The sequence below is a fragment of the Scardinius erythrophthalmus genome (genome assembly GCF_964197995.2).
Source record: "Scardinius erythrophthalmus genome assembly, chromosome: 15".
Lineage (NCBI taxonomy): Eukaryota > Metazoa > Chordata > Actinopteri > Cypriniformes > Leuciscidae > Scardinius > Scardinius erythrophthalmus.
Genome location: NC_138235.1, coordinates 21,784,126 through 21,807,276, shown reverse-complemented (window position 1 = coordinate 21,807,276; position 23,151 = coordinate 21,784,126). Strand labels below are relative to the sequence as shown.

Genomic DNA, 23,151 nt, shown 5'->3' with positions numbered 1-23,151 from the left:
AACCGAGTGTCAGTTTTGAATGTTAAACATGCAATTTGCAGTGCCAGTCTCAGGCTGGGTGAGCATTGGGGTGATGGTATATTCACATTTGCCCTCCCTTGCATCATGGTCTCCTTGGAGAGGAGATGCATTCATTTGAGAATGAAAGGAGAAAAAAAATTAAACAAAAAAGATGAGAAGAAAAACGCAGAAAGACAGGGGTGGGGAGAGGAGGTGGGTTATGCATGTTGATGAGTGAATGAATGCCACACTAATCTTGGCAACAGGCAAAGCATTGCATTTCCAGAATAGAGAAGCAGAGTGAATCAGGGTTCATCCACTAGGGATGCACCTTAGTGGTGAAACACACAGAATCTGTGCCTGCGCCCGCCACTGACATGGGGGAGACAGAGCGCAGTTGTGATGCACGGCACGTTTACTGTTGGCAGATCCTTCTGGACTCTTGAAGCTTATTAGTGGCTTGTAGTACACGATAATCCTTTTGCTAGGAGCCCTATGGAGCAATGTATCAGGAAGATATAAGCCTGTGAATAACCAAAATGCAGTCTATAGCAAATAAATTGAAAACCTACAGTGTGTGAAGAATAAGAAAATTATCTGCAGTTTGTTGAGAGGCAGTTTTGGAGCAGGCATTAGCCTTTTATTTCTACAGATTATATGATTCAAATATGTTGCCTTAAGAGCAGCTCTTGGGAAAACTGGTAATTGTGCAGCAGGTGTCATTACATTAATCGTTATTGTTACTAAAACTTCATTATAATATTGATCTCTGGGATACTTGATTAATATTAGTCAGTCACAACACTGAATAATTTTGCAATGACCGCTAAACTGGATATTTCACAATGGCAACATACAGAGGTCGTATGATTCCGCAACCTCTCTCTTTTCATGAAGTCAGTATGTAACAAGAGTTGGGATCATCTTTTCTTCCCTATATAAAGTGCTGCAGGGATGACTTTTTTTTTTAGGGCAAAACCTGAAAACGAGTTTAGCACTCCGGTTCCATCGTCCCAAAGGATTTTGGTTAAAAGCCTGAAATAAAGTCATGAAACAAGCTCAAGATATTTTCACTTTTTACTATGACATAAAACACACCAGTAAAACCCCACTTGAGCTTTTTTAAAGATTTTACATGTCTTGAAAAAGGCAGTTGCTAAATGGAGATTTTATAGGGGTCATCATGTCGAACGTCATCTATACGCACTAGTCTGCTTTCACAGCTTCATTGTGTTTATAATGACACTCTTGCAAACTATTCTATATCACACTTTCAGGGAAAATGTTTATATATATGGACTGAAAGATTTGTCGGAAAATCAGTGGAGGTGATTGAAGTCGAGCAACCATGGTATAGTTTGTTTATAGCCTAAGGTTAGCTTTTTATTTCTGGCAATAACATTTAGGCTTCAAAATTCATAAAAGTTCTGTTCATTTGAGAAAATTATCTTGATGGACAAAATGAAAATAAAAATCATAGTTGACAAAAAGTATCATAAACATTTGGTGATCACAGAGCTTTTTTTTTTTTTGGATAATTTGAAAGCTTATGGAAAAGTCCTATTGGGTTTTTGTTGAGGTAACCAGTGTGATGCAAACTTCTGGGTTGGCCTACAAAAAAAAGGTCATCACTGCAGCGCTCTATTGTATATCCAAGTGTACTACCGGATTATCAAACAATTTATTTTGAGTAAAGATTAGGCCTAAGTGAGCACTTAAAATAAATAAATAGGCTAAATAAATAAATTATGTACATGGATAGGCTAAACCATTTATAATAAATACTGCAATATTCCATACAAAATAAGAATTTTCCATTTTGATTTCATGACGACTTTCAGGTAATCTACAAGTAAGAAATAATAAAAAGAATCAAATCAGTTCAGTATTTCAGTAGTTCCTGTAGGCCTATTTATTAATTTGGTCATTACCACTCTAACCCTTACATTTAAAATACATAAACACTAACGATAGAATTGTATCTTTTTCCGTTGACATGCCTTTGAAGAAATGGCGGGAAAACATCCAACTTGTGACGTTGTCATTATTAACCAGAGGACGTCATTTCAGCGCGCGGATATTAAAATACTATCCAGGTAACCTTGCTTCTTTGAGGCTTGTTTAAAACATTTGCTGTTTGTCCGCAGTGAAAAGCACTTCAGTTTCTAGCAAGGTGAGTTTGCAAACATTGGTTTCATATTGTTTCGCGTTGAACAGGTTACGCGCAAACAATGACCAAAACAGACTAACGTTAGATTGCCATTTATTAACGTTAGACCTACCTGCAAGCTGCTCACGTTATTGGCCATAAATTATTATCCGCGCGTTTCTGGTCCCCTGTGACTTCTGTGTTGATTTAAACTTGTACAGTCGTGTTTTTATATATATATTTTTATTTTGCATGACCAGGCCGCATGAATGAATCAATAGGCGTTTCTGAGCGCGCAAATAAGGAGAGCCTAGTGAGCAGCTGTTGGTGACAAGGCTGTTTGGACTCTCAAAACTCATTTCCTCAGGGCTTGGATTTTCAGATGTGTTAGTTTTCCACAGCTGACACATGCCGGTGTTTGTGGAAGACCCAGCTCACTTCTCCAAAGAGAGGCTGATGTCGGCGCTCATAGCGCATAATGTGGATCTACCTCCACCCGAGAGCAAGAAACACGCTTATGTGGAGCTTTATCTGAAACATGTGAGGACAAACAGCACAGATTTCTCTAGTGATGAAGAGGAGGATCATCATCTTATTGCCAGCGTGAGTTAAAACGCAGTAAACCTGAAGCAGCTGTAGAGGTCACGCTATTAATCTTCATTTCTGAACATTCGTCTTTCTGCTCTTGACAGTGTTTTGATTCACAAGATGTCTGACATCTTGCAGACAGGTTTTGTAGGATTCCCCAAACTGTTTCTATATCCACACTTGTCTATCCAGTAGTTTGACGCAAGGTGGCGTGATTGAAATGGATTTGATATGTGCTGTGAATATTCATACCCATATGTTCTTTGCTTTCAAGCTGTTGAGGAGTTTGTAGGTCACTGCCTGTCTGTCAGCTCCCAACTGCAGTGAAATACAGTTAAAGCATGCATGCATCTCTGAACATCAAAGACTGTTCTGTCGAAATGAGAATTTTTTTTTTTCCTGAGTGAGACTGAAACATGATCCCTCAAAGTTGTAGAATAAGGCTCCAGCTGTCACACACGCACACACAAACTCTGGCCGTGTGCAAGACCACTGCAGGTGTGTGTGTGGGTCGGGGGCCCTCAAAGGGGGCTGGGGAATCTGGGTCAGGGCCATCTTAGACTCGGGTGTCGAATTCTCCGTTTATGATTAGAAGTGTGCACTTTGTGATGACCAAAGTGGTGTTGACCTGGAAAGTAGCATGCCTTTGCCAGGTTATGAGTTGGCAATTACTTGTTTTATATTTTACAATAACAAACTTTTTAAATTAACAAACCCTTTTGAAGCTATTACTGGTGCAATTTTAGTTAATTATAAGAAAATGTTAAGAACTTTTTAAAGAATGGGCAACAGGATAAAAACCGTCACTCATTGTGTTGAATTGCAACATGCATATTGCGTATGATTGTGTAGACTGACCGAGGTAATGAAAACCAAGTTGTTTGTGACTAAATTTAGTATTGTTTACTAAAACTATTAAAAATCATTTTTGGTAATTGAAATAAAGCTAAAAATAAAATATAAACATTAGACGAAGAACTTGAAAATTGGAATTGTTGCATTGGCAATTAACTGAAATAAAATAAGTTTAAGTTAATGAACTAAAATTACTAAAACTGAAATAAAAAAAATTAAAGCTGAATAAAAATACTATTATATGGTATAAAGTTACTTAAAGGGTAACTCTCGCCAAAATGCAATCTAGGGTCTTTTTGTTAATCTACCCGTGGCAAACTTTCGTTTAAAAGCATAATTAGAATGGAAACGCCACTTTTAAGTTTGACTGTATTTTCGTTTTCGGTCATATTGCCTTTTGAATGGGAGTGCTTGGGCCACTTCTATGATGGCATCAAAAATCGCTATTTTTGTATTTCAACTCACTGTCGCTGTGTCCACTGGCATTTTGACAGTCAAAAATAGCTGATCTCCAAATGCAACGTAACAGGGAGGAGAGTAAAGATGGAAAGCTCCTAAAGCTTAGTTCCATATAAATTCACGGATAATTGATGATTTTTCGTTGGTGAAAATCAATATTGACCTTGTATTTGAAAAAGGATCCTCATATAAGAAACAATACTAAAATTCAGAGTCCGTTCATTCACATTCGGAGATCGACTATTTTTGACGGTGGACACAGCTACAGTGAGTTCAAAATCTTTCTTTTTAGTAAACTCTGTGTACACAAACAATGTTCTCAATGCTCAAGTTCATGAGTAGAGCACCTGGTGATACTTCGAGCAAAGTTTCATGTTGTGTCGAGCCTTCTTAGTGTTTTAAAAATAGCGATTTTTGATGCTATCATAAAAGTGCCCCATTCACTCCCATTCAAAAGGCAATTTGACCGAAAACGAAAATACGGTCAAACTTAAAAGTGGAATTTCCATTCTAATTATGCTTTTAAACAAAAGTTTGCCTCGGGTAGATTAACAAAAAGACCCTAGGTTGCATTTTGGCGAGAGTTACCCTTTAAAATTAAAATGAAACTGAAAAAGCTATTTGAATGTTTTAATACTAAATACTACACACACACACACACAATAACTTGTTGTTAAGCGTTTCTGTTGTCTCGCTTGAATAATGCAAGCGTTTTGGTCTAACTTCTTAGCTAGCAAACAGACGGCTCATTTAGGGTCATTAACTGAAAGTAGACATCTAATAAATTCCAGTCAAATAAGCACAAAACTGCTGTCTAGCATTTTTGCTTGGAAAAAGTATGGATATTATTGGTGGCTCAAGGCAGGATCGGTGAAGACTGGCAAATGAGACTATTAGTGGTCTGCAATTTTTGTTTTATTGTTGAAGTGGTCTGCCGCCTAAATGTTTGAGAAACAAATTGCTAGAGGGTTTTCTGACTAAATGCTGCATTGAAACGGCTCAGATAAATGCCATCTGTTCTGATCCATTAGCATAGCTGTGCATTTCTTCTGGTTTTACATAACCATGCAAACCTCAAATATTTGTACAACACTGTTCTTTATTCATTGAAGTTTTTCTATATATTAATATTTCCGGAATTTGTCACAAATATGTTAACTTACCATCCGGACTCACTTTATCTGGGTCTTTTCCGCACACCTTATTTTGTGCTTGATCGTGGAAAGGGTTTTTGCTCAATTCTGCGAAAATGTGAAGAAGTTTCTTCAGCCTGAGGTTGGTATGGGTTTGGGAAACTGCTACGGCAGCTAATATTGGATGTGACCCCTTTTCAGAACGTGTCAGTGCAAGATGCAAAGGCGAGAAAGCCTCAAAACAAGAGTCTATTGAGGATTGCGTGAGCCGAGGTTCACCCTTTGGCAAGCTAGTGTCAGCATATGTTTATTAGATTATGCTAAAATGTGCTGATTCCTCACTCCACCATGATGAATCGCTATAATTTCACTGCCTCCAGAGGATTTGATTAAATAGTTTGTTGTGTGTTTATTTCCCTGTACAGGCCGAGAAAGAAGAGGCAGCCGACATGGTAGACCCAGGCTCACTGACTGATGATCAGCTGAAAGCCAAACTCCTCCAGTATGGGGTTAAAGCCGGACCCATTGTAGGTCAGTCTGTTTGAGTCACAGTCTTTTCCTTTCAAAACAGATTATGCTATAAATTCAACATGTTCTTATGTGTGTGTGTTCTAAGCAGCTTCCACTAGAGCTTTATATGAAAAGAAGCTGGAAAGGCTGCTGGATTCTTCAGCACAAACATCACAGCACAGGGTCAATGGCACAGGGGAAGCAGGCCTCTACTCGGACAGTGAGGAAGAGGCTGAGAGGGAGGAAGACGAGGATAAGGACTCCGGTAGGGAGCAGCATTGACTCTCGAATACTCAATGGGTTGCCTGAATGATTAGACGATTTATCGGTTTAGCAAATCCTTGAATAAATAGGCTTTTTTGGGTTCAACTGACCCCAATTAGAGGACTTTAAAACTCTTGAGACCCATTTGCATGCTAAATAAGGCTATGTCTATATTAATGCTTATACATTTGAAAACCACATTTTTGTTTTAAAACGCTCTGTCCACACATTTTTCAAAAGTTTCACACTGAAACATCGGATAATGCTAAAAATCATCTCACTGCGCATGCTTAATATGTAATAAAAGCTCACTGAGATAATACAGAGACCAGACATAATACAGTTCTTGTGCTATTCTTCTGGCATGATTGTTTTATTAGCAAAATATCTTACCAATTACTGGTGACTTTTCCGTTCATTTTTCAGGAATGTAATATGAAGATTGTACAAAGTAACAATTATCTTTAGCAACACTGTGAAATTGAATAGGACATAGTAGGCAGGCACATACCGTTATAACAGATATCTATCGTTACAATATGCCTCACACGACTAAGCATGCGTCATCATTTTCAAATGCCTCTGTTTTCACTGTCCACACTACAACATGAAAACTGTGTTTTCAAATTTAAAACGTCTTCAAAAAGCTACATTTTCGCAGGAATACATTGTCTCAGTGTGGATGGAAGGCCAAAAGAAATTGCACATCTTGTCAACCATTGTGTCCCATCAATAATTTTATAGTAAAAAAAAGTATTGTGTTTCTCTTAAAGACTTCATCTGTTATTGTTTTTGCAAGTAATACATTTTCATTTTGCATGTATTCTAGACTCCGAGCAGCTTCGGTCTAAAACAGTGTCCCGTACAGAGACCAGCAAAACAAAAAGCAAAGTAAGTGGCTTTACATGCACCTGAATCCATCCTTTGTTACTTCCCTGAGACTGAAACATGATTCATCCATTATCTCAACTGACTCTCCATATTCTGCTATGAGAGTGTTTTGATTATTAACATGGACAACAGTTGTTGCTTGGGTCTTTCTGTGTAAAGAGGCAAGGCAAACCAGCTGTCCATCAGTTTTGTTGTGTAAGGACATAAATTATGTATGTGAGATTGACACTTCTGATATAGCAAAGAGGCCCTTGATGGTAACTCAAGCTCACTCGGTGGTATGATGGATTTTAAAGCTGAAGTATTTAATTTCAGTGCTACCAGCATCATAAAAGGGTATCATAAATAATGGCAAACACAGATAATCCTGCCCTAAAGAACCAATGTTGCTATGTTGGGCAGCTTAGGACACTTTAGGGTTCTGTGCGTCCTTAAAAAGAGTCCTAAAGTCCCCCTGTAGTCAACAATTTTATCTCTTAAACTACTCTTTGATCACCAAAATGACATATTTAAACGTTTTTTAGATCTTATTGTGAACAATTCATCGGTGGTCATATTGGTGACTATATGTATTAATATATTGATACATAAAATACTCAACACATGTTTTATTCAATATGTATTGAAATGTTTTAAGTACTTGCAGTTACCCTGTTTTGCTGATAAGCAGTATTAAATTCCCAGTTTATGGTGTACCGTAGCCTGTTTAATTGAGCAAAAGATTCTGCGTTGCATGATTAATCTTGAGATAATATTGATTTGTTCTGAATGGAAATATGGTATTATTATTTTAAAAAAATTGTGCAGGTCTTAAAAAGCCTTACATTTTATACATATATATATAATGTATATATATATGTATATATATATATATATATATATATATATATATATATATATATATATATATATATATATATATATATATATATATATATATATATATATATATATATATATATATATATATATATATATATATATATATATATATATATATATATATATATATATATATGTATGTATATATGTTTAAGCCCTGCAGATACTCTGTACTTTTGACATTATTTGCTTAGAAAATATGGGCTTTATTCAATTTTTCTGGAGCTTAGAAAATATGGGCTTTATTCAATTTTTCTGGGGCTTGCATCTAACCCAGTTTCACCCACACACCAAAGAGAGGCAAGCACCAAACAGAACAATGTTTAGCTCAGCAGCGCTTTGTTGTTTCAACCTACAGAAGCTACTAATAGTTGTTTCTGCATATTAAGCTAGACAGAATAAAGTATTTTAATATAAAAAAATGCACTGCAGCTTTAATCTCTCAATGTGGTTTTCAGTAGCGTGAGCATGAACAATAGTACCACTCTGTGGTTAAAGTTAGTATGGCATTAAATTGTGATGTATGTTGAATTGCATTTTTCACATCCACAGATGGGCATGTTCAGTCAGAGCAGAGATTTTTACCCCCGCTGCTTTATGCCCTCAGCTGGATTTGTAAATGTACAGTATGAACCGTTCTTATGGGCACAATTTTAAAGCGTCCTACCTGATCCTTTTCTGCAGGGGATAAAGGGGTCAATTACACTATCATTTGTTTCTTCCACAGATTTTGTGTTGTGAAAGATTTAAGAGATTTAGACACTGTATTTTATGCACTTCCACTTTTTGTTTTTTTAGGATTGTTTGATTCCATTGCACTGAAGGATTGTGGGCTGTCGGTGCTACATCTGATTATTGACTGTTCCGGATGTCATATTGCTTAGCATACATTCCACTTGTGCTTTATTCAGTTTGGTTCTTTTGCAGGGAAAGATTCAGCACAAGTCTTTAGACTCCTCCCAGAATGGGTCTTTGGGTCAAAGTGGGTCCCAGTACTCAACCTTCAGCATCACTCAGATGGTGGAAGAGGGGAGTCTGAACTGAGATATCTTAATTATGAGATGATTGGCTGGCAGTGATTTTGTTTTAATTAGTTGTAGTTTTAAGTCTTAGGGGTTTGTTCTTGCTGTGTGATTGTATTTGTTCTGTCTGCAGATTGAGAACAGATTCAGACCTCAGTCAAAGCAAACCGAGATTGAGAGGAGATTTGGTCAGAAAACCGAGCAGAGGGTGGACAGCAGGGCCCTGCGGGTTTGTGGCTACAGATAATATGTTTGCTTTAACAGCAGCACTCATGTCTGACAAAAGCTCTTATTTCTCATCAGGGCTACATGAGGCTGGATAAAGACACCATGACAGGCAGATCTCTTTGTTTAACATCTCCATCAGCCCATCAGAAACAAACTATCACAGTAACTGCTTTCCCCCTCAGCCTTGCTCTTCTCTCCTCAGGGTCTGCCTCTTCGTTTGTCCTCACTCTTTCGGTTGATGTTTAATTCAGCAGACATATTGCATTGCCAGACATCTAATGGGCTTTCACACTCCCTCTGTCCTTTGGGAAATCCCTCTGAGTTTACCTTTGTTTCTTCCTTTTCTCACTTTATTGCACTGACTTAACCTCTGTGAAATATACAAAGGAAAAATTTGAGTATATTTTTAGTACTGCTTTCTTTCTCCTGATTTAATATACTGTGAAGCCACTGCATTGGTGTTTGGTAGGTAGGTGAGAGAGAGGAAAGCGCTCATGAGTTCTATCAAAGGCCTGGCTTTCTTGTTTCTGACCCATGTGTCTTTGATCTTAATGCGCATGAATGCAGCTCACATGATTCTTAAACACTGTATGGCTGTTACACTCTTCATCACCTATTTCAACCCAAAAGCATTAGAAAAAAATGTATTGTGCTTTACAAATGTACCAATCATTGTGATAAGCATGGGAATATTTTTTTTCCTCTTTATAGTTGGGTTCTGAGAATTTGAGGAAATTGTCATGAAAATATATATAATTATTATAAAAAGATTTACACTACTATTCCGTCAGTAAGATTAGATTTAAGTAACAAATTACAGTAACTTTTTATCCAGCATGGATGCATTAAATTGATCAAATGTGACAGTTTTTTACAGAATATTTCTATTTCAAATAAATGCAGTTCTTTTGAATGTTATATTCATTTAAACAATCCTGGAAAAATTCATTGTGTATCACCACAAAAATATGAAGCAGCACAAATGTTTTTGACATGGATTATGATAATAATAAATGTTTCTTGAGCATCAAATCATATTAGAATGATTTCTGAAGAATCATGTCACTGAAGACTGGAGTAATGATGCAAAAAAATGTTTGCATCTTTTTTCATCATTTTAAAATATATTATTATAATTAGATGCCCTTTTTTTATTCCATTACACTGTGATTGTGCTTTCCAAATGACTTGCAAATCTGCCCCATGTTTTTCTTGGGTCTGGGCTGGTATTTTTCTTCCTCTTCACTCTATCCTCCAATATTTTTATGATATACTGCTTCACTTTCATTTCTATTGTAGAGTACACCTTTACATGTAGTTGATCTCATTCAGACTGTTTTGTTTTTATTTTTTTCTCTGGCCAATAGGAACCTGTGATAGATGTTCTCTCAGAGATGTTCCCCGACACTGCCAAAACCCCCACTGGAATCTCGTGAGTATCATCTGTGATACCTTTCTCATACTTAAAGGTATAGCGGAGGATGTTTTACTTCCTGGTGGGTAACCTATACTATTGGTCCTCTTAGTTGTCAATCATTCTGGTGAATCAATCAAACTTTTCAAAAAGTGGAGAGGGCGGGGTCTTATCTAAAATTTGGAAAGATCCTCCGCTATACCTTTAAGTACTACCATTGTTCGGAAACTATTGATTAGCATGCCTCTGCTTTAATTTTGACTGTGTAAATCAGTTCTAATGTCTTTTTTCCGCCTGCAGTGCTACAAAGAGGCGGCCTATAAAGGGAGCTGCAGGACGCCCAGTGCAATTTAAATACACTGAAATGCCACCATTGAGTCCAGCTACACTGGAGAGGCAGGATATTCAGCAGCGTCTGGTGCCTCTGTGGGTTCAGATCGTGGTTTTTCTCGTGGTGGCTTGCCTGCTGTACCTCATCTACTCGTCCATGGAAGAGCCGCTCTCCAATCCGTTCACTGCTCTGCATGATGATGCTCTCATATCCACCTCACAGGACTCATCCGCCACTGACGCTACAGCTTAACACTGACGCCAACGGATTCATCTTAGGCTCTAGTCAGCAAGATATCCTTCATATGACTATCTTTTATAAAGTGGTGTCAGAGGAATGTATCTGTGATTGGACTGAATGAAACTCAATGAAAATGCTGTACATCATATTTCCACCATATCTGCCTTCAAATACCTCATAGAATTTTAAATTTGAACTGATGGGATGTAGTTGGCTAGTCATGTGCATTCATTGTTTCTTCTGTATTATCTTTTACCATTGATGTGTATTTTATACCATTTGAAATTTGTGCGGGCTGTTTGTGCTGTAGTCAGCGTTCATCCTGATTCAGCTACCTGAACTCAAGAACAATTACATTCTTCTCTTACTTCTTGCACTGCTGTAATAATGAGTCTTGTATGTTCTCTTTCAGGTTATAAACATGTACTTTGTTTTATTTGAGAGTAAATAAATATGTTCTCTTAAAGTCCCCCTTTGGTGAAAATCAAGTTTTTAATGTTATCTTTGGTGTTTTTAATACGCTTTAAGACAAACCATGTGCAAATTCACAAGTCAACACCATTGCTGAGTATTGTCTCCTTAAAACTGCAGTGAACCAAAGACAGTCTCAAATTCATGGTTTGTCAACGAGTGGATCTCAGAGCTGGTGAGAGTTAGTGGAGACGGGGCTAATTTGCATATTCCTAGAACCGCGTATACTAAATGATGGAAGGGTGTAGGGTTTCATTCAAGCTAGTCCTATTTTTTTTATTTGCATTTTGGTGATCAAAGATGAGATTTAAGGAATAAAATGATAGACTGCATGGGGACTTTAAGATTGTTCTTTGTGAGCTTATAAAGAAAATCATTTATATTAATATTAGGAAGACCTCTAGATGGCAAATTTTGTAAAAATAGGACCAGTGGCCTTAAAAAGGAAGCTTTATAAAAGCATAAGTTCCTGAATTAAGAAATTAGTGTATCAATAGCTGCACTTTGTGAACCCCTTAATATAATCAATATCAGAAAAGGATGATCTGAGTTTTATTTCAGAATACAGCTGCTTTTTTTCTACTAAATATGACCTTACAAATATGTAATGTAATGGTGTAAAGATAATTATATGATTAATGAAGGCAGTTACTTAGGAGTACTGCAGCTCAATATTCTACAAATTACTTTAAATTGTTCATTTGTTTTAAAGCTTTCGATATCTCTGTTGTTGATCACTCAAAATGCAACAGGCGGTCTCATTTTCAACTCATTTGCTCTTCACATTTGTGATTTGCTCTAAATCACACCAGCAGGGGCCCCTTATGTTCCATCACCAGAGAGGCAATAAAAAATGTGAACCCTGATCATACAGATGTCTGTCATTCATTCCTCTTGAACTTCAGAAAGATGAAGACCAAAATCAATAAGAAGACCGTTTTGAAATTTTCTGGAATACTGCTGGGAATCCTCCTACTTTCTGTTTTAATTTTGTTTTCTGTTGTGATCGGTAGGACATTTACATTCAAAGTGAATACAGAACTTGGACAATGGGAAAATACAACCACCATTTATCCTGATTTAAGTCCAGAACAGAGAAATAATCTGCTGCAAAATTTCAAAGGTAAGAAAAGCTTAAGTTTTATCAAAAGTCTTACTGCTTAAATATATAAATGCTTCATAAAGCTGATGAATAGTAATGACTATAAATAAATGAAAGAGTTTTTGACGTGTGTTATTTGGGGAACAAAACTTGCAGACACGCAGAATATTCTGAATCAGAATTTGGTCATTTACAGATTATAGAAAGATAAAATATCCAATTAAATACATTACAGTAATTGGCATAACTTAATTGAGCAAATGTTCAGATTACATTCAAACAGCTGACATGCCTGTTTTAATCCGGTAAAGCCTGACATGATAATAATGTAAAAGTTTGCTCATTTGTTGTTTTTTATTATATTTGATACTGATAGATTGGGATTTTATGGCTCATAAAGCAGAGAATATGGAGCTCATACTAAGCTTTATAGGGTTAAAGTTTTGGCATTGTGTTTATGTCTTAATGATATAAATGAGAATTATTGAGTTCAGGGCCTAAAAACCCAATGGTAACCTCTTTTCAGAATAAAGACTAAATCAGATTATTGCCCTTAATCAGAATGCAGAATGTGCATATAAACATGGTCAGATTATCATGTTTTTGTTTTTGTTTTTCATGTTTCTATAGTGGCAATTCAGATTCCCACAGTGTCATTTTCAGAGTCAAATCAGAACACAAGCGCCCTGCAAGAGTTTGACCTGCTACTAAGGAGGGGTGAGAAACTGATGAAACCCAAAGCATGGGAACTTATGGATTCTTTTAGCATGTTTTACGTGTAAACCCAGCTAACAGGGAGCGTTCTCAGAACTTACAAGGTTCTCTTGAACAAATGTTCTTCCAGTAACGTTAATAGAATGTGTGCTCGAAGTTATTTGGTCTTTAATAATGTTCTCAAAACATTAGCCCAAAAACATTATTTATACATCGTTCATGGAACTTTTTTACTGAAACGCTTTAGTTGGACGTTCGTTCAACGTTTAACTACTACATGTTTCAGAATGTTCAGAGAACATTTGAAAGTAACGTTCCCTTAATGTTTGCAAAATGATCAAATGGAATGTTCCCTTAAAGGGATAGCTCCCCCAAAAAATTTAAATTACCCCATGATTTATTCGCCCTTAAGCCATCCTAGGTGTATATGACATTCTTCTTTCAGACGAATACAATTGGAGATGTTTTGAATGTTCAGAGAACATTCAGAAATAACATATTCAATGGTAGCAAAAACATATTTTTGTTAGCTGGGAAGAATGTAAGTTTGTTTCATTTAAGATTGTTAATAATGAATTGTGCTGTCTCAGTTTTCCCAAAGGTCTTCTCATCATCCAGCCTGGTCAAACATGAGTTGGTGGGAAACTACAGCCACTTGTTCACGGTTCCTGGGAGAGAGCCTGATCTGGAGCCGTACATGCTGCTGGCTCACATTGATGTAGTGCCGGCCGATGAGGCGGATGGGTGGGACGTTCCTCCTTTCTCTGCTCAAGAGCTCAATGGCTTCATTTATGGACGAGGAACCATCGACAACAAACAGTCTGTGATGGTACAGTGAATCAACGGTGCATTGTTCTTCATTCAAACAATTGCACATCTGTTCACTCCAACCTAAAGCTAACTGTAACAATGTTTGATCTTGAAGGGGATCCTTCAGGCGCTGGAATACCTGCTGGAACGAGGTTACACCCCTCGCAGAAGCTTCTACATTGGTTTGGGTCACGATGAGGAGGTCAGTCTCAAGGTCAAATGTTAATCAATCAAAGTGAAATCTGCTGAAATCAAAGCTTGTCTTAATTCAGCTGTTTATTTGATTTTCTTAGATTAGCGGCCCAAAAGGTGCTGTGAATATTGTGAAACTGTTGAAAAGTCGAGGGGTGAAGCTTCTGTATGTTTTAGATGAAGGTCTCACGATTATGGATGGTATGGTAGATGGCCTAAACGGACCTGCTGCACTGTGAGAGAATTGTTTTACTGCATTATTATAATTTCTTTGAGATTGAGCTACTGTGTAATTTATGCCTTGTGTGATTTCTTAGAATTGGTGTAAGTGAGAAGGGTCAGGCCACGGTAAAGCTGAGTGTCAGCAGCGCTCCAGGACATTCATCCATGCCTCCTAGGGAGAGCAGCATTGGCATCTTGGCATCAGCTGTCAGAAGGCAGGAAAATATGTTAAAATTTACTGTAATAAGAAAACTCTGTTAACATGATCTTAATGTAAATATTTTCTTTGCACCTGCAATGGGGCTGTTCACAAGTAACTTTATATTTCATTTTTAAAAGCAACAGTTGGGAACAAACCCAATGCAGAAGCTGTTATTAATATCTGTCTGACACATTTACGTAGAAAAATAAATAAGAAAATGTCACTCTACTGAATTAAAAACTTCTGTATTATAGCAGGTTATAATCAGTGTTGGGGAAATGCATTACAAGTAACGCGAGTTAAGTAATCAGATTACTCTTTTCAAGTAACTATTAAAGTACTGCATTTCTTTTGAATTTTACTATATATATATATATATATATATATATATATATATATATATATATATATATATATATATATATAAGATTCAGTATTCCTCAAAATAAATAAAAACAGTGAAATGCAAACTCAGAATATTACTGCAATAATTAAACATATTACATTTATGTAATTTATGTAATTAATCTCACTATATTAAACAATGTCTTCGCTTTTGATGGTCCAATTCAACCATTCGAATAAGCAAAAATTACTTTAGTTAAACATCATATTTGTGCTTATTTATTTATATATTTTTTATTTATTTGCTGAAGTAAAAGTGCTGCGCCCTCTACTGTACGGGTGAGAATTTGCATTTCCTTAAGCCTGAGGCTTATTCATTTCACTTTTGGAGTGAAAGTGCCTAAACATTTATTATCTAAATTAAATTGCCCCAAAATTGATACTTTGCACGTGACGTCAGTTGTACTGGCTGGCGGGCAAGAACGTCATTCTCTAGCAACGAAAACCAGTAAACTAATCAAGGATCTTGCCAGGACGTTGCCAGTTTTAATATACAAAAGTTGGTGTTTTGAGGTGTACACGACATGCCAGATAGTTGTTGTGCGATTGGATGCACTAACCGCGTTTGTTGCCCGCCAGATATCACGTGACTGCAAAATATCAATAGAACTTTTTAAAATTAAAAATAAACAAGCTAGCCCAGCTAACTAAGTAATGCAATTAGTTACGTTTAGGATGTAAAACTTTCCTCAACACTGGTTATAATGTACATTTCCACAAAACTCTTTTGCATTTGTTTTCCATTTCACTCATTCAGTTGCTGTGTAAAGTACCGATTTTCAGTGAAGATATGAAAACATTTAATCAATATTAAAAGAAGCCATGCAGGCTATCTTTCTCTCTAAATAAACGATTAAGAAATATTAAACTACTGAGAAAAATTGATAAGCTTTTTTATTATTATTTTTGTATTTTACTTTGTTTTATTATTTAACTAATGTTAACAAGTGAGACCTTACTGGAAAGTGTGACCTTTTGGTTTTAATTATTATTTATTCCCCCTAGCATTTTTCTGTTTATTATTATTTTTAAAACTAGTTTTACACTTTTTGTTAATTTTTTCAGATTGTATAAGATTGATGTTTACTGATAGATAGATAGATAGATAGATAGATAGATAGATAGATAGATAGATAGATAGATAGATAGATAGATAGATAGATAGATAGATAGATAGATAGATAGATAGATAGATAGATTAATTAATTCATATTTTGTTATATAATTTCCCAGTTTGGAGAAGAACCGGATGCCAAATCTTTTTGGTTATGGTCCTGAGCGTGCTACTTTTGAGTACCTGGCACATAAGGTGATAAATCAAAGATGATTAAAATGCTAATGACACTCCTACAAATACTGAATTGCTTTATTATTGTGCCTTCTAGTTCGGTTGGCCACACAAAATGATCATGTCTAATCTGTGGCTCTTCTCTTCACTGCTTAGCGGGTAGGCCACATTATTGCTCAAATACAGTAATTAATATAGTAATTCAGTAAAAGAGTATATGCTCTGATCTGATCTTTCTAATCACATTTGCAGTATTTTGGAAGGACAGCCTGACACAAATGCCTTTGTGAGGACAACAACTGCCGTCACAATGTTTAACTCAGGTGTCAAGGTGGGTTGTCATTCACATTAATTCTTTTTCTGTTTATACACAAATTTACATAAAAACACACTTAGCATGAATAGAAATCTGACTATTTCTCTCTCTCTCTCTGACAGATTAATGTAATGCCGGCATATGCTGAGGCCTTTGTCAATTTCCGCATCCACTCAGCCCAGACATTGCAGGAGGTCAGAGGTCATGCTGTAGCCACAGAATTCACACATGTTGTTAGCTCATACTTTTAACTAGATTTGCATTTCCTGAAGGAAATACCAGTGCTTGACAACCAAAGAAGTTTTAACTCAACCCTTAGTTAACCATTAGACAGACATTTAATACTGGGAAAAGTAACTTTTAAAAGTATTGCTTTACAATATTGCATTACTCCCTAAAAAAACTGATTGCATTAGTTACTTTTTATGTAAAGTAATGCAATACGTTACTTTTGCGTTACTTTTTTTCACCTGGGCTGGGCCTGCTGGTTTGTTATTTTTGTAACAAAATAAAATTGGCAAATGTAAAGGCCGTTTTGAACAAAAAGAGAAATGAATGAGCCTCAGATTAAAGAAAATCACAGTAAGAGGTAACCCGCCGAGCCAGCCTCCTCGGGCCCCTCACTCCTCTGTAATGCTACCCGCAGAGCCTCCAAGATGGGTGCTGGGTCGTCCACGGCGTTCCCAATCGTTTCTTTTGGAGCTCCACCGGATGATCAAATGTCGGTCGCTGCATTGGAGGGTGAGCTAATATCCTGGGATATCCGGGGATGAAGACTCAGCTGCACTGCCTCTTTTGGGTGCGCCAGCATTGCCCGAGTCAGACCCAGAGCTCACTGCTATGCTTTCCCGGGCCACAGCAAATGTCGGGCTCGAGTGGAACCCACCACCGTATCCTGAACCTTCGCAGCTGGACGATATCTCGGGGCGGCCCGTGCTGGTTATCAGCACCCCGCCCCAGTGCCTTTCTTTCCAGAAGTGCATGAAGAGGTTACCAGAGCATGGACGGCACCTTTTTCTGCCCGAAACCATTCTGGTGCTTCTTCCTCCCTCATTACCCTCAATGGCGGAGCAGCTAAGGGTTACGTGGAGATCCCCCTGGTGGAGCGGTCTATGACAATGCAGCTGTGTCCCAAGACCGCTACCTCCTGGCGGGGACAGGAGGGCTCTCGCGGACAAGGCTTACTCAGCCTGTGGAGAAGCTGCCTCAGCCCTGCATGCCATGGTGCTCAAGGAATTGCACGAGGGTGGTTCCGACCCAGAGGTAATGCAGGAACTGTGTACAGCGATGGACCTCGCCCTCTGGGCGACGAAAGTCACTGCACGCACCCTGGGTCAGTCGATGTCCACGCTAGTGGTCCAGAAGCAACACTTGTGGCTGTACCTGGCATGCGTAAGCCCGACGATGTGCGGTTCCTCAACGCCCCTGTCTGCCAGGCCGGCCTCTTCGGCAATGCTATGGAAAACTTTGCCCAGCAGTTTTCCGCAGCACAGAAGCAGACGGAGGAGATTAAGCACGTCCTGTCCTGACAACCAGCTGCTGCCTCCACCCAGTCGTCGGCGGCACCTCCATCTGCTCGTCGCTCAGGGCGCCTCCCTGCAGCCACCTCCGTCCCTGCTCTCCACCCAGGCAGTAGGTGGCTGGCTGTAAGAGGAGCGCCCAGCCCGTCCAGGCCCCCGCTAAATCAGGCAGCAAGCGTAAGGCAAGTGGCCCTGAGACGGGTGACCCAGTGATGGAGGAAGTTGCTCTCCAGGAGATAGTGTCCACACCTCTCCTTCCCCCGGAGGAGGACCAGGTTTCATTTTGTTTCTGTTCCGCCAAATGGAACAGAAAGAGAGAAATTCGGTCATAAGAGGGCGCTGATTGCAGTGAGTGACACTCCCATGCCTTGCCACTCCTTTCCCCCTCTTCCATCGCCAGCAGGCAGCAGAGTGCAGCTCGGGGATCCACATTTTCTATAAAAGAGCAATTTGTTCTATCTCTGGGTCATAAGAGGGCACGGATTGCAGTGAGGGGACACCACCAAGCCTTCCCATGCACCCCTGCCCCACCCTGGAACCAGGTAAGTGTGGCACAACACACAAAGGCACTGAGGCACTTCAGGCCGACTCAGTGCCTCCCGAGCCAAGTCCCTGTATTCCACCTCACTGCCCCACCCTGGGTACGTCTGTGGTCCCGCTTGCACGGTGTCTTGGAGCCTGGCTAGCGCTTCCCAGCCCGTCTCGTTGGCTCATCCGTACCGTTAGACTCGGTTATGCGATTCAGTTCACCCGACACGCTCCCAAGTTCAGTCTTGCGGGCAGAGATCGATGTCCTACTGGCGAAGGATGCGATTGAGCCGGTTCCTCCAGCCAATATGAAGACAAGGTTCTACAGCCCCTACTTCATTGTACCCAAGAAAGGCCGATCTTGGACTTGGACCTATAAACAATCTTGGACCCGTAAACCTTGAATCGGTCCCTGCACAAGCTCCCGTTCAAGATGCTCACACAGAAACACATTTTTGAATGCATCCATCCCCAAGATTGGTTTGCAGTGATCGACCTGAAGGACGCGTACTTTCATGTCTTGATTCTTCCTCGACACGTTCGAGGTACGGGCATATCAGTACAAAGTCCTGTACCTCATTTCTGATAGAGCACCCTCAACGAGGCGCCTCTATGCTCTGAAGTGGGACCTGTTCGATGAGTGGTGCTCTTCCCACCGGGATTCATCTTCATTCAGCTTCGATCAGAGCCATGCTTTTCTTCCTGCAAGATGGGTTGGAGCGAAGGCTGTCTCCCTCCACCCTCAAAGTGTATGTTGCCGCTATCGCTGAACATCATGATGCAGTCGAAGGTAAGTCACTGGGAAAGCATGACCTGATCGTCAGGTTCCTGAGGGGAGCAAGAAGACTGAATCCGAAATACTGAAATACAGTGCCCCTGACTGCTCTGGCTTCCATCAAGAGTGTAGGGGACCTGCAAGCATTTTCAGTCGACGAATTGTGCCTAGAATTTGGGCCGGCCAACTCTCACATTGTCCTGAGACCCCGGCTTGGATACGTGCCCAAGGTTCCTACCACTCTTTTCAGGGACCAGGTAGTGAACCTGCAAGCGCTGCCTTCGGAGGAGGCAGACCCAGCCCTAGCTTTTCTCTGTCCCGTCCGCTCTTTGCAGTTATACGTGGACAAAATGCAAAGCTTCAGGACCTCGGATCAGCTCTTTGTCTGGTACGGAGGCCAGCAGAAGGGAAAAGCTGTCTCCAAGCAGAGGATGGCCCACTGGATAGTGGATGCCATCGCCTTGGCTTACGAAGGGCCCATGGGCCGGATACGTGCGTCCATTTGCTCCAGCAGTGTTCCCCTTAAATGGCTAACCCTGTGAGTTCCTCCGTCACCCCTGCGGCAGTCAGACGTTGCGGAGTGTCTGAAGCCAGGCCTACACTCGTATGCATTGTGGAACCTGTGTTAGACTGGGTGTCCATATGTAGCAGTCCCTATGGCGACCCCATATGTATATTCCTCCATGATCAGCTCCTCTGCGGACGAGCCCGTGTCTTTCCCTTGACAGAGCCTGCGCTGTCGTCTCTGCTGGTGTTCTTTCCCCCCTTTAACTAGGCAAGAGTATCTGTCTACCCGTCCCCTCACCACAGTTGCTGAGCTTCCGCTGGACAGCCGAGTCACAAGTCCGGCTCCTCAGCGGAAAAAGAAGGATGCGCCGCGATGCACAGCAGCTGGTGCAATTACCGCATGCCAATGTGCATTGGCTCGTTTAGTTTCAGTCGAAGTAGATAGGCTCTCGCAAGCGATCCTCATTCGTCAGCAATGACGTACGTCTCCGTTCCCTTCCTCGGGAAACGAGGGTTACCGTACGTAACCGCGGTGTTTTATTTATCATTAATTCCACCTATGGTTTTCTTTTTCTTTGTTTATTATGTTTGATTCATAAGTATATTTTTATACCCATCTTTTTGTATAATTTTTAATTTAGGTAGAAAAGAACACCAATCTGTATTGAGTATGCAAATATTATGATGACTCAATTGCTGTTGGTTACATTTCAAATAATGCAAATTCTATAGTTGTACTTCCATGGCATATTTTCATACTTGAATATATTTCATAAAGTTTACTAAAACCAAATGTTAAATAATTAATGCCCCATTCACTTTCTAAAGGTTCTAAAGCTGATTGAATCCACCATATCCGATGAGCGTGTGAAAGTAGAGTTGGTGAGTGGATTCGACCCTCTGCCCATCAGCTCCTATGATGATGATACATTCGGGTACCAGATCATAAAGAAAACGGTGCATGACATTTTCCCTCAGGTCACTGTAACTCCTGGTAAGGCTTTCAGCATTGTCATCATTGACATAAGGGGTTTAAGTGCCCCTTACAGACATCATTGACTCATCAAGAGCTTCTCTCACTCTTAGTTTTGTCTATGGTTTCCTCTCACAGGTATCTGTGTGGGTAACACTGACAGCCGGCACTACACTGAACTGTCTCCGGACATTTACCGCTTTGCCCCATCATGGTACAAACCCGGTGATTCTGCGAGGTAGGACACACAGAAATGGTACTCCTGCTGAAGCTGTAAAAGTAATTAAATATTAAACCGCTTACACTTCCCTTTAGATTCCATGGTGTGAATGAGAGAATCTCCATCCAAAACTATGAAGAGATCGTGCTGTTCTACTTTCAACTCATGCAGAATAGTGACATTAGGAACTTGTCGCCACCTCGCACCTAAAATACACAGATGTCATGCTTTGAAATCTGTGGAATTTATAAGATTTGATCTGTCTAAATGAACTTGAATATGAAAGCTGTACGAAACATGTTTATGTACAGTACCATTCAAAAGCTTGGTTTTTGGTTGAAAAAAAAACATTTATTCTACAGGGATACATTAATCTGACTTTGATCAAAAGTGAAAGTAAATATATATATATATATATATATATATATATATATATATATATATATATATATATATATATATATATATTAACAGAAGATTCTAAAAATCACAAAAAAATATATTAAGCAGCACATCTCTTTTCAAAATTGATAATAATAAGAAGTGTTTCTTGAGCACTAAATCAGCATATTGGGATGATTTTTGAAGGATCATGTGACACTGAAGACTGGAGTAATGATGCTGAAAATTCAGCTTTACCATCACAGGAATAAATTACATTTTTAAATGTATTCTAATAGAGACCCGTTTGTAATAATTGTAATAATATTGAACCATTTTACAGTTTTTTTTTTTTAAATATATATTTTTTATCAAATAAATGCAGCCTTGGTGAGCATAAAAGACTTCTTTCAAAAACATAAAAAAATCTTACCGACTCCAAAACTGAAAAATTACTGTAAATATATTTCCTCAATTTGCTTGAAATTATGCATGTAAAATTGATAATAAAAATTATTTTCTTGAAATTCCTTTCTATAGTATCTTTAGGTAGTTTTTCCTGGATGAGTTAACATTTTAAATACAAATCACTAGGTTACTCATGCTACCATTGTAAATATATAAAATATCTTGCCATTTATGAGGTTTGTCTTCATGCAAAACACAGTGTTTACAAATATTTTTTCAATAGTTATGTTAGATTTAAAAGTTATGCATTAGTTTTAAAAGTTATGTATATGCATCTTCTGTCCACGTAAAATATACATTCCAATATTTCTGTTATCTCAAGATATACTTGTTATTGAAAAACCTATAAAAAAAAATGGAAATGTTTTGTTAGTGCTGCTGGGTAACTCAAGGTTAATTCTGCACATACAGAGTATCTCTGTGAACGAAGGACATGGGATCAGCTGGGTTTGCAGTTTGCACACATGACCTCTGGCTTGTCCACGCAGATTCTGCTCCTATTCACTGAACAGAATATCTTAGGTTTCAGGTTATTGCATTTTTATGTAATATTTCACAACTTCACAAGTAGTCTTCTGTATGTCAGAGTTTATATTTTTGACTTTGCTCTGTCACACTGTCAATGATTAATACTTAAACATTACATGGAAAGGACCAGTACTCAGATGTTTATGGAGCTGGCTGAGAGAATATATAGTTGCCCTATACAGAACTACTGTAGACTCCTGCAAAGTCATCAAGATACAGAGAGCAGATAAAGACCTTTTGACACAGTCTTTATAACCTCTGTATTTTACCTTTGTTTCATTGCTCTCATTTGTACCAGAATCTAGTCAATATTTTCCCTGGTTGCTTCGAAAGTTACCTTGAAAGAAAGTACAGATCTAAAAAGAAATGATAAGATTACAAATTTTCATTTCAGTGTAATAAACAGACTGTGGTTTAAAGTTGTACGCAGTGCAACTGTTTTATTTTATACTATAATTTAATTACATGAGTATGAATAATGAATAATCTAAACTATGCCTCCTATATTAAGTCCCTGTTGTTTTTCACCTCTCTGTCTTCTATTGCCTGTTATCTTGTATCAC

At 38.6% G+C, this 23,151-nt stretch overlaps 2 protein-coding genes across 10 annotated transcripts; both read left to right on the top strand.

The window, feature by feature from the left end:
* The first annotated feature begins 2,056 nt into the window (after window positions 1-2,056).
* lemd1 (LEM domain containing 1) lies at window positions 2,057-11,435 on the top strand. Of its 9 annotated transcripts, none has more exons than XR_014031671.1 (11): window positions 2,057-2,173; window positions 2,532-2,752; window positions 5,610-5,715; window positions 5,804-5,959; window positions 6,788-6,849; window positions 8,284-8,352; window positions 8,659-8,764; window positions 8,887-8,982; window positions 9,057-9,143; window positions 10,349-10,413; window positions 10,696-11,435. XR_014031671.1 is itself a non-coding variant. In XM_081386292.1 (6 exons), exons 1-6 carry the CDS (start codon window positions 2,558-2,560, stop codon window positions 8,773-8,775), a joined length of 708 nt encoding a protein of 235 aa, XP_081242418.1. In that variant the 5' UTR covers window positions 2,452-2,557; the 3' UTR covers window positions 8,776-8,915. The 9 variants fall into 9 exon arrangements, 4 of the variants coding, with proteins under 4 accessions (XP_081242418.1, XP_081242419.1, XP_081242416.1 ...); XR_014031672.1 differs by having other exon boundaries at window positions 2,517-2,752; XR_014031673.1 differs by having other exon boundaries at window positions 2,074-2,173; window positions 2,551-2,752.
* A 911-nt stretch (window positions 11,436-12,346) lies between these two features.
* LOC308703671 (N-fatty-acyl-amino acid synthase/hydrolase PM20D1.1) lies at window positions 12,347-21,421 on the top strand (the record flags this gene model as incomplete). The annotated part of the gene is made up of 13 exons (XM_081387414.1): window positions 12,347-12,560; window positions 13,170-13,256; window positions 13,844-14,082; window positions 14,179-14,265; window positions 14,357-14,490; window positions 14,573-14,692; window positions 16,318-16,393; window positions 16,470-16,531; window positions 16,625-16,703; window positions 16,811-16,882; window positions 20,847-21,012; window positions 21,130-21,229; window positions 21,307-21,421. 13 exons carry the CDS (start codon window positions 12,347-12,349, stop codon window positions 21,419-21,421), a joined length of 1,551 nt encoding a protein of 516 aa, XP_081243540.1.
* Between the last annotated feature and the right edge of the window lie 1,730 nt (window positions 21,422-23,151).

Bases quoted from the DNA above. Each gene is read 5' to 3' on its own strand.
- lemd1 (XM_081386290.1), top strand. From the start codon at position 2,558: ATGCCGGTGTTTGTGGAAGACCCAGCTCACTTCTCCAAAGAGAGGCTG. The intron at 2,753-5,609 runs GTGAGTTAAAAC...TTCCCTGTACAG, and splicing joins ATCATCATCTTATTGCCAGC to GCCGAGAAAGAAGAGGCAGC. The intron at 10,414-10,695 runs GTGAGTATCATC...TTCCGCCTGCAG, and splicing joins AAAACCCCCACTGGAATCTC to TGCTACAAAGAGGCGGCCTA.